This window comes from Centroberyx gerrardi, chromosome 12 (assembly GCF_048128805.1).
Source record: "Centroberyx gerrardi isolate f3 chromosome 12, fCenGer3.hap1.cur.20231027, whole genome shotgun sequence".
Taxonomy (NCBI): Eukaryota; Metazoa; Chordata; class Actinopteri; order Beryciformes; family Berycidae; genus Centroberyx; species Centroberyx gerrardi.
In genome coordinates this window covers 13,329,814-13,345,964 of record NC_136008.1, presented here as the reverse complement: position 1 = coordinate 13,345,964, position 16,151 = coordinate 13,329,814, and the positions used below count along the sequence as shown (strand labels likewise).

The window sequence follows — 16,151 nt, the reverse complement described above, 5'->3', positions numbered from 1 at the left end:
TATGAAAAAAAAAAGTATTGCCTGTCTGGATTATTGAAAAGAGGTTTATCATGGTGCGGACACTTTAAACGGCTCAATGATTGGCCAGAGAAGGACATAAGGTTAAAATTATCCAAAACACGTCACGTGAACAGCATTGTGTGATCTCATGTTACATCAGTTTATGTTAATGAGGGGAATATCTGAGCGGGGGGGGGGGGGGGGGGGGGATATTTGGGAAAAGTTCATGAAAATCTAGTTTATGGTGTAGCGCCATCTGGCTGCGGGACACAGACTACTGCATGGTGGTTCATGTGACACTTTTTAGGTCACATGACTGCCGAAGTCCCATTCGATCGCCAAAATAAACAACAGGGAAACCGCTGGTATGGCAGCGTAGACAAAATAACTTGACAGGTGACTAATAAAGAATTTGAAATAATTCCCAGGACATGCCACAGTTTCTGCCAGGAGCCAGCAAGGTGAGAGCATCTATTTTGAAGTGAACTGACCCTGTGGTTGGAAATTAAACGCGCGTGTCAGCAAAATGAATGGAGCATTTGCGCACTCATTACACTATTATCTCGTGTATAGCTGCTGTCTGTCACTGGTTTACACTATGTATTGAAGCTTATTTGATAGGCAGTTGTGTGACCGTTAGGATCTACTTTGTTTATAGATAAAATGGCGTTGTCATCGCCAGCAGCAGTCCTTTTGGCCCTTGTTGTCTTCACAGTAGTAGTGACCCTCTCCACAGGTAAGGCACCAGCACAGCACTTTATTTTCTCTTGCAAGGGCCCTGTCACACTGCTATGTTCCCTCTTTTGCTGTACATATTTTAAGTAAAACATGGAAACTCTTTACTTCCCCAATACAGCGTGGCACTCACCCAGAGGAATAGCCCATATATGACTGTGTGTTTCTTTTCCCAGGAAGCAATAAATGTGTGTCCCGTAGCTTTGGCCATGACTCGGTGGTGTGTGAGTGTAATTCAACATACTGTGACAGTGTTGGGTCGGTCACCCTGCCTCCGCTGGGCCAGTTCGCCTCCTACCTGAGCAGCATGGCTGGCAGCAGACTGGAGAAAGGCCAGGGTCAGGTCCACGCTAACAGCACTGGGGCAGGTGAGGAAGGTGTTGGGTTTGCGTGCAAAGCTCTGATCAGCTGTACACTTGTCGTCTCTCTCATCCGAGCCTCTTGGTGTGTGTGTGCCCCTTTCAGGCCTCAGGTTGACTATCGTTCCCTACCAGAAGTACCAGAGGATCAGGGGTTTTGGGGGAGCCATGACAGACGCAGCAGCTATTAACATCCTGTCCTTGTCTCCTGGCACCCAGGACCAGCTGTTAAGACAGTACTTTTCTACTGAAGGTTTGTGCGTGTTGGTGTGTGCACGTGTTTGCCCCGTTACTGGTCATAATTTATTCCCACGGACAAAAGAAAGATATCAGGATCATCCAAATCATCCAGCATGACTCAAGACATCAGAATCATCCTAATTATTCAGCATAGCTCACACCAGTCCTTCTTGATGCTGTGTGTCTGGCAGGTATAGGCTACAGTGTGGTGCGCGTACCCATGGCCAGCTGTGACTTCTCCACCCGTCTGTACACCTACGCTGACACACCTGGAGACTACAGCCTGGACAACTTCACACTGGCTCCTGAGGACACCAACATGAAGGTCTCTCTCTCTCTCTCTCTGTCTCTTTCTCTCTCTCACACACACACACACAAATATCCTCTCACCCATCTTCTTCTCCTCTTCTTCCCCTGTTATTCCTCTCTCTCTCCCTGTCTCAGATCCCCCTGCTGCAACGCGCCCAGGCTCTGTCTCCTCACCCCCTGTCTCTGCTGGCGAGTGCCTGGAGCGCCCCAGCCTGGCTGAAAACTAACGATGCACTCACAGGAAAGGGTTCCCTCAAGGGCCGGCCGGGGGGCAAGGAGCACAAAACCTGGGCTCAGTACTATATCAGGTGACACATGAAGCTTCCCCTCAGTCTGGCAACACACATCGGTAATACTGGATTAAGTAGAAATTAATTCCTTTTGGTGGCTGGTTCCTTTTGCTTCTGTCCCCTCAGGTTCCTTGAGGAATATGCCAAACACAACCTGTCCTTCTGGGCATTGACCACAGGGAATGAGCCCTCTGCAGGAGAGATGACAAACTACAGGTCACTCCTCACATTATATTACATTCAAACAAAAGATGTGAAAATCAATATGAAGCATCTACATGGCTGCTAAATTTCTCAACAATGTGGAGAAGAATAGATTTTTCAGTGTTTAATGTTTGACCCACTGCAGTTTCCAGGCTCTGGGCTTCACTCCGGAGGAGCAGAGGGACTGGGTGGCGATGGACCTGGGTCCTGCCCTGCACGCCTCCTCACACCCCCGCACACACATCCTCATACTGGACGACAACCGCCTGCTGCTGCCTCACTGGGCTAAAGTGGTGAGGCCAAGGATGGAGAGATAGAGGGAATGGATGTGTTTAAAGCAATATTCCACTTAGTTTTAAAATAGGGGTTATTTGGCACTTGACCACCATGAAAACCAGAATATAAACTACTCACCACAATCAGATGCAGCTGGCATTTGTAGCGTTTGGACTTTTACTTCCCATTCATTTGAATGAACAAAAATAGCCTGAAAACTGACATTTAACACGTTTGTGAACAGATTCAACAACAGAACCTGCTACTGTGATTTTCAATTGACTGTGGGTCCAACATTTTACATAATTGCATTTACATTTTTAACATAATTTCACCAAATTGCATTTTTATTGATAGAAGACAACATAGCGGAGGGATACCATTTAGGAGAGATAGTTCCTGTTTGGGAGACCGGATCTACTTTTATTTTTAAATACTAATTTTAGTGTAAACCAAGAATAGAAATGCAAAATGACGACCAACCAATTACTGCTTTATTGTCTTAAAAGTGGGATCTGTTGTTGAATCTGTTCACAGACGTGTTAAATGTAAGTTTAAGTTTTCAGGCTATTTTTGTGGCTTCAATCAAACGCTACAAATGCTACAAACTCGTCCCAGCTACATTCGATCTTGTAGTTTATATTAATGGTTTTCATGGCCATCAAGTGCAAAATAACCCCCCATGTTAAAACTAAGTGGAATATTGCTCCTCTCTTCCCCTCGTTCTCCCCAGGTCCTCAGTGATGTGCATGCGGGCAGGTACATCCACGGCGTGGCAGTTCACTGGTACTTGGACAGCTTTGTGCCAGCCGAGCTGAGCCTGGGCACCACCCATCACCTCTACCCGGAGTATTACCTGTTTGGCACAGAGGCCTGCGCTGGCTGGAGTCCAGCAGACAGAGGGGTGAAGCTGGGCAGCTGGCAGAGGGCGGAGCAGTACGCGCATGACATTATACAGGTAAGACCGTCATATCTTATGCATGAGAGTTATACTTGTTCAGTGGGATCCATTGTTACAGAAGTGAGATTCTGGCATGCTGCGAGCTGTTCTGGAGGGGTGAGTCACCTCCTTCCATGCTGCACTGCAGGTTTAGAAGTCACACTGACTGCACACACTCCACAAACCGCCTGCAGGCAACCAGAGCAAGCTGGAACTGGTGCTTTGTCTCTTCTCTCCTCACTCTCCCTCAAAAGAAATTGGACTCCCTTCATTCCATTCATTTTGCATGGGTGCATTCACTCTCCTGACATCTTGAGAATCAGGAGGGATTTGTTTATGCAGATGTGCTGCCCATTCGACATTGAAACAAGATACTATAAGGCACTTCACTCATCTGTGGTTGTTTCTCTTTCTCCACTGCAGGACTTGAACCACTATGTGGTGGGCTGGACTGACTGGAACCTGGCTTTGGACCAGACTGGTGGGCCAAACTGGGTCAAGAACTTTGTGGACAGCCCTGTTATAGTGAATGCCAACCGCGATGTCTTCTATAAGCAACCCACCTTCTATAGCATGGCCCACTTCAGGTAGCATGCTGTTCTAGCTGGGTCTTAGGATTTCTGATTTTCAGTCTGAATGTCACTTCAACCAATCCTTAAAAGGTAGCATTCTAATACGATCCACACCAATCGCCTTTGTTTGCAGTAAGTTCCTGTGGGAGGGGTCTCAGAGAGTGGGTGTGTCTACCAGTCAGGAAACAGCCTTGGAAGTCTCTGCCTTCATCAGGCCAGATGGCTCAGTCGTTCTCATCATACTCAACAGGTATGTGAATTATGTGTGTGTGTGTGTGTGCAGTTGATTGGCACTTCATTCTAATAAACTGTGTGTGTGTGTGTGTGTTTTGCAGGTCATCATCCGTCATCCAGTTCGAGGTGTGGGATCCTGTCGTGGGCTTCATCCCCTCTGCTGCTCCAGCTCATTCCTTGATCACACTTGCTTGGAACACACACTGATTAATACATATTCATTTCACCTGAACTACATACTGAATGAACATTTCAACAGACCAGAGAAAGTAAGCTTTTACTGTTGAATCCTTCTCAGCACCAAAGCAGTTATTACTTTGTGATCCTTTTCAGTACCAAGTCACTCTGTGCTTCTCCTATTAACAGGTGCCAGGTATTTTCATATCAAGTCCACAACATTATCAGCCATACTTATCAGCACAGCTTTCCTGATTTTAGTACGGCTCCAGTTAAATTAACCTCTGCAAACAAGATTTACCTCAACCCAGCCATGTGATTTCAATTTTTACTACTATACTTTATTTTTTATGCACTGATTCTAATCAGGAAAGGTACTTGAAAGTAATGAATGTATGAAGTTATGAAGAGTGGCCAGTGCTGAAGTATAACCGATGCCTACATTTCTAACCGATGAGATGCTTAAATTGTCCTCACCATGTCACATCTCTAAAGAAATCTAAATAATGTACAGAATTTGTAAATGCCTTAACCAGTTGCTGTATTTTTTTTTCAATTTTAAATAAAGTACATACTTTTCAGCTTTAACATGCTAATTCAGTGGGAGTCTCAAATATTCCTTGTCAAGTCTGACATGGCGTCTGAAGTATCAGCGGGTGTAAAGGAGAGACCATATACAGTGACACCTACGTTGATTGGATTGTGAACAGTGGAAATTATGGTTTAACAATTCAGAGTATAGCCATTATGGTAGGTTTTTTTTCCAATTTATTAATACATCATACACATTTTTTCATATATATAATATACATATTTTGATAACCAGGTATTTCACATTTGCTTCTCCATTCTCAATGTTTTTTTTTTCTTTTCAAACCATAAGTTGTTGGACTAAAATTATTTACATCAAAAAAAGTGATAAAAATGTGAAACAAAAGACAGTCATAAACAGAGGGATAAAATGACAGAGGGATGCCATCTGTTTATAATATATACACCAGAAGGAGGAAGTCGAAATCTAAAGCATTAGGGAGATAACAGGCCGAGTTCCATAGTGAGGCCTTGCCCCTTTCCTATAGCCTTGCTGGGCACAAAGCTTATCCTTTCAGATGTAACAGGGTCCAGACAGGTGTAAGGAATCCTTAGCTTTCATTTAACGTCACAGCTCCCGTTTGTGGCCATTACACAGCAGCCATTCTGCATCCTTCCTAGAAAATACTCTGTTTCATTCATTTATTGAAGGACACTAAACGGCAAGAGTGAAAGCGACACGTACTTGGTCCGATGTGAACCATATGCCTTAGAGGGCTCAGTTGCAGGTTTCAGCTGATCGTGGGCTGAGTAAAGAGGGCAAGGTGTATGAAATATAGTCTGGCGTTTCCCCACAACAGTGTATTACAGCAGTGCATTTTCAGAAGGATGGAAAAAGGGGGTCGGTGTGAGAAGTGGAAGGTAAGACGACATGGGCCTGATGATCAATCTGGGCTGTTTGGTTGTGATTAGGCAAAGGAGATCAAACAGACCTCAATGGACTTGTGTATGACAGCTGTATACATGGTTCGGGAGAAAGTCATTAAAATAGAAAATAATAAAAAAAATCAGACTGAGATGACTATGACTGCAATAGAGATGAACAGAGGAGAGAGAGAAGTGTTATGTCTTCTCTGTGTGTGTTGCTGAATGTAGGCGAGGGGAACTGAGGGATGACAGGTGGGCGTCTCAGAAGGACCATCTCTCCTGTGTGCGAGGGTCCGTGGAGAGGGAGGGGGACTCTGGTGGGGGCTGGCTGCTGCTGTCTTCTCCATTCAAACCCTTCCTACACACTGGACATGTGTCATGCTGCATGGAGAGAGAACAAGACAACGTGTAGAAAACATTAGCTTTGGGCAGTTTTCTCAAGTGTCTGGCTAGTGGTAGACAAGTTGCTTCCTCATTATAGTACAAATCCTGTTTTTTGTGGTACTCAGATTGTTCTTTGGCCTCGATTGCCATCTAGCTATCTGGTGACTCAAATGATTGGCAGATTGGGGCAAATGTGGCATTTTCAAATTTAGGGTAAAATCATCCTGATTTAGCATTAAACAATGTATTGTTGATTTAAGCTGATTTGAACAGGAATTATGAGTCATTGTGGGGTTTTACTGACGGCCATTCATTTAGCAGTAGTGGTAGCTAAATTTAGCCTGATGTTTCTGTGGTGATTACCAGTGAACCAAAGCATGCATTCAAGTTTTCTTTAGGCCTTAGAATACCCCAACACTAAAGAATAACATGAAGATCTCATAAATAGCACAAGCTATCATCAAGGGTCTATCCCTTGACTCTTGGTCTGCAAAGTTCTGCTTTCTTCACCGTGATTCTCACCATTTCCAGCCATGGTACTATACAGTCTGAATGAAAGAAGTGGTTACAGGGTAGCTGTCTGACAGGCTCTCCCACTGCAAAGTCCTCTTTGCACACCGGACATTCCATACTGCAGTCTACAGGGGACAGGACAAGAGACAGAAATGTGATTCAGATCATTTAAATGGTTTACCTGGTATCAAAACCCTGGCTACATCGATATCTCTAGTGGTAATAATCACTAAGTTACTTGGTAATGACTTGAGAATGTCTTGGATTGCAAGTTACTGCACAATTGCATTTCTTGAGAAGACATCAACAAGGTCATTATAGCCTCATCTGTGTTTGCATTACAAAATTCCAGAGGGGAGCATTGAGATGACTTGAGGGTAATAAGCATCGCCTTCCTAATGACAAAAGACACCGAAACAACAGATATGTCGGCCTAGGCCAGAAAGAGGCAGAGGGAGGGACACAGATCTTCATTTATCCCAATGAGTCAACAGCCCTGCAAAAGCCATGCAGCATAGCTAAATGCATAGATATAGTTGGGAGGTAAAATAGGGCAATATAAGAGACATAACATAACATAACATAACATAAGAGCAGAGCCAAAACAAGGGTGGGGAGAAAGACAGGGGAGGTGGATGACCAGCAAATAAAAAAACTGTAATCTAAAAAGGAGTTTATGGTACAAACGGTTGATCTTCTCAGAAGAAAATGGGCATTTCATCCCAAACTGATTTTTTGTGCAAAATACCAAAGGCTTCACTTGGCATACAGCAACAGCCTAGAAATACAAGTACCTGTCCATGCTATACCCAACTGCCACGCAGAGTTTTAAATAAACACGTATTTACATAATGCCAGATTAGCAAATCATTACAGATTGTACTGAGGAGGCCTATACTTGATGCACATCCTCTCCCAGTATAGTAAGCACTGAATCAGCTGAATGGCCATCATATAGCCAACAGGTGTGTACTTATCTACTCGGCTAAATACAGTCATCGTATTCAGAGGATCAGACTGACAGCTCCAGCCATGTCCTCAAGCAATATTGTAATTTGATGTTAGGGGGCACGGTGAGGGTAACATTGTGAAGACACAGTGAGACAAAGGGAAAGAGAAGAAGAGTGACTGACCTGCTTGTTCCTGAGAGATGTTGACAGTGGGGAGAGAAGAGATCTTCTCTTTCTCTGCTGGAGGAGGCCCCGTGTTCTCAAACTGACCTAATAACTACACATACACACACACAAACACACATTTATAAACTGAAGAGAAATTAAAAGGTGACTTCTTATATTGCTTATATTAAGTTTGGTTTACCTGTGTTATAACGGCATCTAACCCTCCCTGCCCCCAGGCATAATCCCCTGGGTTAGAGTGCAGCATCCCTGTCCTGAAAGACACACAGACACCAAACGTTGATAACAAATATGCACAAGCCATGGTTTTCATAAAATTCACCATGCTCCACCATATTTCACAATAGCTGATTTGATTCAACAATTGTGACACCATGTCATCTTACCATGAGAGGGGAGGTGAGCCAGGGACTCCAGAGTTGGCAAATAGACCAGCAAGAAACTGTTGTACGATCCTGAGAGAGAACATACAGGCATCAAATAATGCCATCACCAAAAAGAAAGACTGGAAGGTGCATAATTAGCACTACAGTGATTATAAGTGGGATTATGCAAGGCAGGCTAAGAGAGTGAAGTGGATGGTAAGGAAGACTGACAGACAAGTGTGTGGGGTTGAGGTTGAACCAGCCAGTGACTCACCCTTCCACAGCAGGCGAGCGGTCTGGCCTGCTGCTGCCTCTGGACCGGTATCTCCTCTGGCTGTGCAGGCGAGGGGGACGTCCTGGCCCCCAGTGTTCCCCAGCTCCTAGTGGACCACCCATTGGCCCTCCTAGGCCTGCTGGGACTGACCCCCCAATTGGTCCCCCTCCCAGCCCCCCCAGCCCGCTGAGACCTCCCAAGCCCCCTCCCCCTCCTGGGACCCGTGGTTCTGAGTCGGGGCTGTCGCCGTCTGTTGTAAACGGCCGCTCCACGAACAGCAGGTGCCATAGCTAGTGGGATGAAGGGAGAGAATAGGTGAGGGCACAAGTAGAGGTTCGAAGAGGGAGGGATATTCAAATGGAGAAAGTGGGAGCATGGACAGGAAATCAAGTGATGCAATGATAGAGTAAAAATGAAAGCCAAGGACAGAAGATGGGAGAAAGCAAGCATGCAATGAGGAAAAGAAGGGCATAGGTCAAAGGAAAGGTGAGTGGAGGGGCAGGGAAAGAGAAAGACTGAGTTAACCAAAACACAGAAAACAACTGCAATCAATCCTCCTTGCCCGCACCCTCTACTCCCCAAAATCTCTCAGCACAACTCGTACCTCTGCAAACTGTGTGGCTGTGTCATCTATCCCGTTTGCACCACCCTCTAGGAGACTGAGGGAAACAGCGCACAAGGGGACAAAAGACACATCATTAGCAACATCCACTGAACCCTGTGCACATATTGAGGGTTAGGGTTAACCTGGAACAAAACTGCATGAAGAGTTGGCCTAAAAGTGCCTCTAGTGCCAGTACAGAGGGGCGTACTACCCAGGTCCTCGTAAATAGGCATGAGGCAAGCTTTAACAATCCATGTGCCTGATTTTGTTCCAGCCCAACACTAACAGGCCATGACATAACATGTTGTCTGGAGCTGTAAGGTAGATATCCAAACAGAGACTCTTACCTGGAATCTTCTGTTACTTCCTCTATGAACCCCGAATCACATCTTGGACAGATGTATTCCTAGGAAGAGTCAGGGCATTTGATTAGACGCGTAGGTGGTTACATATACTAGGCTGCATCTTCTACTACAGTGGCTGTGAATCACACAGACACTGTAAGGACATTATGCTGACTGGCTTGACCGACATACAAATACAGTGTCAGCAATCAGCATCGGTATTTGCGAGTATATCACTGTATGTCACCAAGTCTGTATGGCGGCCCGTGTTTTATGAATGTGACTCAGGAAGTAGAGCAGGTCTGCCAGCCACAGGTATGGTGTGGAGAGTTTCAGAGACAGCTGCCGATAAAATGAGGAAGCACTACTGTCGGTCCTTACAGCTGAAAGATGAGTTGTCCCCCTTGTTGTAAACAAAAACACTTTCCAGACAGAGTTGTGTGTCATTTGGTCATAAAGGGGTGGTCCGTTGTATAAATGGGAACATGAGTGCGATATTGCTCCTTGTGATATAATAGTGGGGTGATAAACTGGGGTGTTGCAGTCAGCGGGCACAGTGAAGACATGCCTCAGGACTGAGTGTGCCTGAGACAAGAAGGCAAATTTAGCTTCGATGGCAGGCTGCAAGTATCTGGGATTACAGTCGACCATAACCTAAAAGGATTCAGTTTGGCTGTAACTTATGTGGTCGAGAGGACATATGGTACACACATTGACTGACAAACACAGAGGACACAAAAAGAGATTGTAAACCTGGCTAACTGTCCACAGTATATTATTAACTACGCAATCAAGCAAATACAATGTATAACATAACCTAGGGTTAGCCAACATTTGTCAAGACAAGGGTCATGTCAACGCTTGGACATCATGTTACTCTGACTTTTGGCTTTAAAAATGAAACTAAAACCGAGATGATGTGGTATGTTCCCAAATTTCCCCAAACGTCGTTCCAACAGTGTGATTTTATCTGAAACAAGGAATGAAAACCAACACGGCATAACGCTACTTAAAGTTAACATTGGATATAACGTTAATCGACAAGCCAACACAGAGCTTCTCTCAGCTGTGTTCGTGTTGTTCTTCAAAACACAACATCCCTGAGCTGGCTGTCAAAAGCATTTCTTGAAGCGTTGTACTCTGACAAAACTGCCCTAAACATGCAAGCTGAGCAAAACTTTCCGGCATTTGCTTCTGGGAATTTTTTTGACAAATATATTAGCGAGGGTTGCGAGTTGATTCAGTAAGTTACAACAACAAACGCCAGCTCGCTGGACCGCCGATCCAAGGGCCATAGCTAACTGGCTAGCTAGCGTTTAGCTATAGCAAGCGAAACAAATGGTATTTCAGACTAGGGTTCACTTGTCAACCGCATGCAATGAAAGCAGGAGGTATGATGAATCGAGGACGACAACACATTTGCCTTACCGGGAGCTTGGGGCTCACTTCTCCCTTACAACAGTGACAGAAAAACCGATGCGGGGGTACAGCCGCAGCCTCCGCCATCTTCCCCAGACTAGCACAAACACTGACGTCGGTCCTCCAGCAAACTGAACACAGCCATCCGCCTCCAGCCCAGCATGCACCGCGACAGTTATTTGGGGGCGAATTGAAGCAAAGGGCGGAAGTTGTTATTGTGTTGTCAAAGAGCCACATGTGTTTAGTTTTACATCTGTGGGATGCTTAAAAACAAGGGTCGCCTCTGACCAGAACGTAAGCCAGGTGTTTCGGAAAGGTTTGTGAAAATAGTAATAGTGAACGTATCGGATAACATAAATATTAAGTTGTAAAACCTGATCGTTTGCGTGAGAAGTGTTATCTAACGTAACTGTCTGGTTACCTAAATATGACGAAGTAGAAATTACTTTAGCTTCCTGGCAGTGTATTTTGGAAAAGCTGTACATACTTATTGGTGTACTGTTAATGGTAAACTGTTAATGGTCACTGTTATTGGTCTGTGTGTGTGTGTGTGTGTGTGTGTGTGTGTGTGTGTGTGTGTGTGTGTGTGTGTGTGTGTGTTTGCCTGAGTTCGTTTGTGTATCTGTCTGTGCCTGAACTTGTCTGTGTATTTAGTTATACTGTCACTTAATGTTGGCAGCAGGATGAGGAGTAATGGTCTGTATATACTGTATATATCTGTATGTGTGTTTCTCTGTGTTCCCCCTACAGATGACCGCCCAGGAGGTGCGTTTGTGTGGCCTCCTGCTGCAGGAACACTTTGGAGATGTGGTGGAGAAGGTGGGAACACACTTGCTCAGAAGTGGGGCGCAGAATCTACGGACCATCATTCATGAGACTGGCACCCCACTGGACCTGGTACTGTTGGAGTCCTATTCTTACTACTGCTTTGCTGTTACTGCTTTTATGGCACACACACACACTCTTTAGTGTATAGTACAAAAATGGGACAATACTTATCGTGGGGCAGAAAAATGTATTGTGATATTAGCTATATTTTATTCTGCTCTATAATCACAAATGAAATGGCTTGCCCATCACAATTTCACATGCTCTCCATCTAAATTATATTATTTGTAGTTTGTAATAACATTTTTAAATTGTTGTTTACATTCTAGCAAGCCAGTGCCATTGCTAGAAAGATTTGGGGCTCAGAAATAAACATAATTCTGCAGTCAGACTTTGTTGTCCTTGAACTTTTATTTATTACATCACATTGTGGTTGTATCAAATCGTGAACCCCATATTGCGTATCAAAATGTACCGTGAGATAAGCATCCCTAGTCGTCCCATCCCTTGTAGTCAACCCAACCTGTCTGTGATGTGGTCAAGCAGCTAAGACCTCTCCTCCTCCCTCGTCTGCCTCTGTCCAGGCGAAGAAGTCTCTGTGTGTGCTCATGCAGCATGGAGCCTGTGTGTTCAGCTTGGGCCGCAAAGGACCAGGCAGCCCAGTGGAGTATCGGACCAGTTGTGAGCGGATTCTACGGATTCTGCGCTACCCCCGCTACATCTACACAGCCAAAACCCTCTACGGTGACACAGGGGAACTGATCATAGAAGAATTACTACAGAGAGGTCACATGACCATGAGCAGCACTGTGAAGACAGTCGCCGACCGCCTCACACACAGTATGGAGGGTCAGTATCAAGAAAGGGTTTAAACAGGATGAAGTGAGTGGGTTAAGTGTGAAATTAAACAATGGACTGCAAGACTGTTTTCATGACAGCAATTTCCCCTTTGTCTTCTCTCTGTTCGTCCAGAGGGTCGCAGCATGGAGTACAGCGAAGTGTCCTCTGCGTTCTCCAACCTGGTGGAGACCCATTTTCTGCAGCGCTGTCCTCCAGTGGCAGAGGCAGCACCGGTAGACAGCACTGCTCCAGCTGCCCCTGGTACCTCCTCCACCCCTGCTGCCCCTGCTAACGCCGCCCCACCCCCGCCCACGCCAGAGAGCTTCACCGACTGCTACAAGGTCCCGCATGTCACACTCATAGGGCGGGGGAAACGCCGCTGCTCCAGTGAGGATGGAGAGGACCAAAGAAATGCGAAGAAGGCCAAGCTGGATACAGAGGTGAGTGTTTTGACCAGCTCAGTTACAGTTTTCACTGATTTTTACATTTGCTGTCTTTTTTAAAACTCTTTTCTTATCCTGCTCAGTTATCGCTCCCTTCACTTGTTATGTCTAACCATTCTAAAGGAATACATTTGTCTCTCTCTTTCTCTCTCTCGCTCTCTGTCTCTCTCTATCTCTATTTCTATCTCTCTCGCTCAGACACATGGTGATGAGGGGATCTACTGGCAGGTGAACTTCGAGAGGTTCCACCTCCACTTCAGAGACCAGACCATCATCAGTGCTGTGGCCAACAAACTCGACCAGGTGAGGTTTATAAAAAGAGGCTGAAATATTCATTAACGACTATTGAAAATTTGGCTCGCCACCAACAACAAGAATTTAGATTGGGGAAGTTGAGCTTGAGGAATAGTGAGTTGTTTTTTATTGAGGAAAGCTTGGTTTTACAATGACAACGCTGTCAAATCTGCTGCAATAGCAACATGTAGATCCAAACCTATGTGTTAATTTTTTCTGTCTAACCCAAACTTGCCAGACATGCTCATCATGCTTAAACTAAACCAGAAATTAAAAGGGGCCTTGGGAGATGAAGAAGTATTGATTCTTTGACATGGCTCGCACAGTGCATCAATTGAATGATGATCACTAGTTGGACTAACTAGACTGCAGTCAATTGTGTAAAAACCTGAAAATTATATAGCATTGCAGTTATTACCAGAACCTACTGTTGAGCCTGCTGCAGGTATCATAATTCAACAAAGGCTTTTAATGCATAGGATTTTGCGTAGATGTACAATATATGTAGGTCGTTATATTGAATTGTTGGACCAAGTGGGCCTATTTAGGTAGCCTCATTAAGATGCCTCTAATGTATAAACTGTAGACCACATGTCCATGAAAATAAATAAGTCTGTCCAAAGCAATATTAAATTTAGGCTATGTAGTTCAATTTGTTTACTAACTTGGAAACAAAATTATATTAATGCAGCATAAAACCTGGAAAGCTTTACCCATACACTTAATCTTACACTTCTGTCAGATGTGTATACTGTGACCAATTCATCAAATAAGTTTGTTTTATGATTGTTATCTCTCTAAACCCATTCCTCTTTTCAATGCAGACTAGCAGTGAGATAGTGAGGACTATGCTGAGGATGAGCGAAGTGACGACCCCGCCCTCTGCCACCTGCACACAGGCCCTCTCAGCCAATGAGATCTTCAGGTCCCTCCCACCCAACTACAGCATCAGCCGACCCATCTTAGACCAGTACCTCACACTGCTGGTGGACGACCCGGTACGACCTTCGCAATGATCATTTTCTGTTCTTAATTTCCTTCCACCAGGAATTTTTCTTCATCTCTTTCTGTCCTCTCCATTTCTCAGATGGAGTTTGTGGGGAAGTCGGGTGACAGCGGAGGAGGGATGTACGTTGTCAGTATCCTTTTTATCTTGGAAATCTCTGAACACCATAACATGTTGTCAGATGTCTGCACGCTGTGGTTTTACTATGTAATTCATGAAATACAAGACAAGGCTGCTTTCCTTGACTCATCTCTCAGACTTACACAGAGCTTTGGCCAATCTGGCAAGGGCAACGCTCGAGTCTGTAGTACAGGAGAGGTACGTATATGTGTGTGTGTGTGTGTGTGTGTGTGTGTACATGTGTTTGTCATATGATCAGTGTCCTATGATTTATTTATTCACCTTTTCATTTAATCCATCGTCAGATTTGGCTCCCGGTCTGCACGCATCTTCCGTCTGTTGCTAAGGAAACGTCATCTGGAGCAGAAGCAGGTGGAGGATTTTGCCATGATCCCAGCCAAGGAGGCTAAAGATATGCTCTACACCCTGCTTTCAGAGAACCTGGTTCAGCTGCAGGTACGTCCCAGGACACATGGAGATGCCAGTTTCCCACTTCTTCTCTTTGCATTTAATCTTTACACTACCTACTCATTCTCTCTTAACAGCCATGATTTTGTGCTCTTCAGGAAATCCCCAAGACTCCTGACCACGCTCCCTCCCGTACCTTCTATCTTTACACCGTCAACCAGCTCCCTACTGCCAGAATGCTGCTTCAGAACTGCTACAAGGTAAAATAGTGAGTCTTAAAGCTCTGGATGGATGAGGACTGCAAGTGGAATAATGTCTTTAATGCTGGTTTGTGCCTTGATTGATGTCACGCCTCTGTACATTTTTCCTGTGCAGACAGTGGCCAACCTCATAGAGAGACGCCTGTTTGAGACCAAAGAGAGCAAGTGAGTGCATCACCAGTAGCTGTATGTCCCTACATTTCCTATGTCACTACCCCTGCGAGCCAGATGATCTCACATGGTCTACTTGCAACATCGTCCCGGCTCACTGGGCGACCGTGTCACCGACGAATAGATTGATTGGCTTTATGTTTGACTAACAGGCGTCTGCTGGAGAAATCCCAGCGAATCGAGGCCATCCTGGCATCTCTGCAGGCCAGCGGGGCAGAGCCTGAACAGCTGACGGAGGTGGAGGAGATGATCACCGCTCCTGAAAGGCAGCAGCTGGAGTCCTTACGGCATCATATCAACAAGTAGGAACTCAACACAACATTACTACTCCATTTTCTACAGTCAAACCACAATATCTAGTCACCTCATGGGTCAGGTGGTGTTCTCATTCTCACTAGCTCCCTCTGTATCTGTGCCTTTGTCCCTCCAGGTTAGACTCTGCAGAGAACCAGGTAGATGAAACCATCTTCCTACTAGAATCCTACGTCAACTCCACCGCTGCAGTCGCACGCTGAGAGTCAGTCAGATGTGCGAGCATTACAACTCACACCAATAGCACTCATGAAGATTATCCTGTTACTTTTTGTGTTTATGAATGCTGACGTGAAGTACGACTGTTTTATAGTTTATATGCATGTGAGATAGAAGCACTGTAGCTTGGAAAGCTTTATTTAGGAGTGGAATAAAATATTTGAATTGATTATATTTTGCTTGGTTTTATTACATGAATCAGCAAATGAATAAATTAAAAACAAGAATACTTGTGTTCAATTGTTTTAATTTCATCAAAAGACAAACACAAAACTGTAGGACAGACATAGGACAAAGTGATTGGTTGAAATGTAAAACCGTGAAGATGCCTGTATATTAAATAGAAGAATTGTGGTTTCATACACTTTGGTTTTCCTTACAAATAGAAAAAGATTATTTACATAAGTGCTCCCGACC

At 44.8% G+C, this 16,151-nt stretch overlaps 3 protein-coding genes across 3 annotated transcripts; 2 read left to right on the top strand and 1 right to left on the bottom strand.

The window, feature by feature from the left end:
- The first annotated feature begins 336 nt into the window (after window positions 1-336).
- gba1 (glucosylceramidase beta 1) lies at window positions 337-4,913 on the top strand. Its single transcript, XM_071895748.2, has 12 exons — window positions 337-461; window positions 659-736; window positions 912-1,103; window positions 1,201-1,347; window positions 1,526-1,659; window positions 1,779-1,951; window positions 2,060-2,149; window positions 2,283-2,430; window positions 3,147-3,371; window positions 3,777-3,940; window positions 4,059-4,175; window positions 4,261-4,913. The coding sequence occupies exons 2-12, from the start codon at window positions 664-666 to the stop codon at window positions 4,364-4,366; spliced, it is 1,569 nt and encodes a 522-aa protein (XP_071751849.1). The 5' UTR covers window positions 337-461; window positions 659-663; the 3' UTR covers window positions 4,367-4,913.
- A 184-nt stretch (window positions 4,914-5,097) lies between these two features.
- rnf115a (ring finger protein 115a) lies at window positions 5,098-10,996 on the bottom strand. Its single transcript, XM_071895726.2, is given in 10 exon segments — window positions 5,098-6,175; window positions 6,701-6,816; window positions 7,825-7,918; window positions 8,009-8,081; window positions 8,214-8,282; window positions 8,467-8,756; window positions 9,071-9,125; window positions 9,418-9,476; window positions 10,843-10,959; window positions 10,961-10,996. Coding segments are annotated over 10 exon segments (1,029 nt in total). The 3' UTR covers window positions 5,098-6,055.
- Window positions 10,997-11,049: 53 nt separating this feature from the next.
- polr3c (polymerase (RNA) III (DNA directed) polypeptide C) lies at window positions 11,050-15,899 on the top strand. Its single transcript, XM_071895725.2, has 13 exons — window positions 11,050-11,149; window positions 11,584-11,730; window positions 12,246-12,510; window positions 12,634-12,941; window positions 13,143-13,247; window positions 14,063-14,236; window positions 14,326-14,377; window positions 14,502-14,562; window positions 14,670-14,820; window positions 14,931-15,032; window positions 15,148-15,197; window positions 15,356-15,505; window positions 15,634-15,899. The coding sequence occupies exons 2-13, from the start codon at window positions 11,584-11,586 to the stop codon at window positions 15,716-15,718; spliced, it is 1,650 nt and encodes a 549-aa protein (XP_071751826.2). The 5' UTR covers window positions 11,050-11,149; the 3' UTR covers window positions 15,719-15,899.
- Window positions 15,900-16,151: the final 252 nt, after the last annotated feature.

Excerpts from the sequence above, each read along its gene's own strand:
- gba1 (XM_071895748.2), top strand. The coding sequence starts at position 664 with ATGGCGTTGTCATCGCCAGCAGCAGTCCTTTTGGCCCTTGTTGTCTTC. Across the intron at positions 1,660-1,778 it reads CTGAGGACACCAACATGAAG|ATCCCCCTGCTGCAACGCGC; the intron begins GTCTCTCTCTCT and ends TCCCTGTCTCAG. Across the intron at positions 3,372-3,776 it reads ACGCGCATGACATTATACAG|GACTTGAACCACTATGTGGT; the intron begins GTAAGACCGTCA and ends TCTCCACTGCAG.
- polr3c (XM_071895725.2), top strand. The coding sequence starts at position 11,584 with ATGACCGCCCAGGAGGTGCGTTTGTGTGGCCTCCTGCTGCAGGAACAC. Across the intron at positions 11,731-12,245 it reads CTGGCACCCCACTGGACCTG|GCGAAGAAGTCTCTGTGTGT; the intron begins GTACTGTTGGAG and ends GCCTCTGTCCAG. Across the intron at positions 14,378-14,501 it reads AGGAGGGATGTACGTTGTCA|ACTTACACAGAGCTTTGGCC; the intron begins GTATCCTTTTTA and ends CTCATCTCTCAG.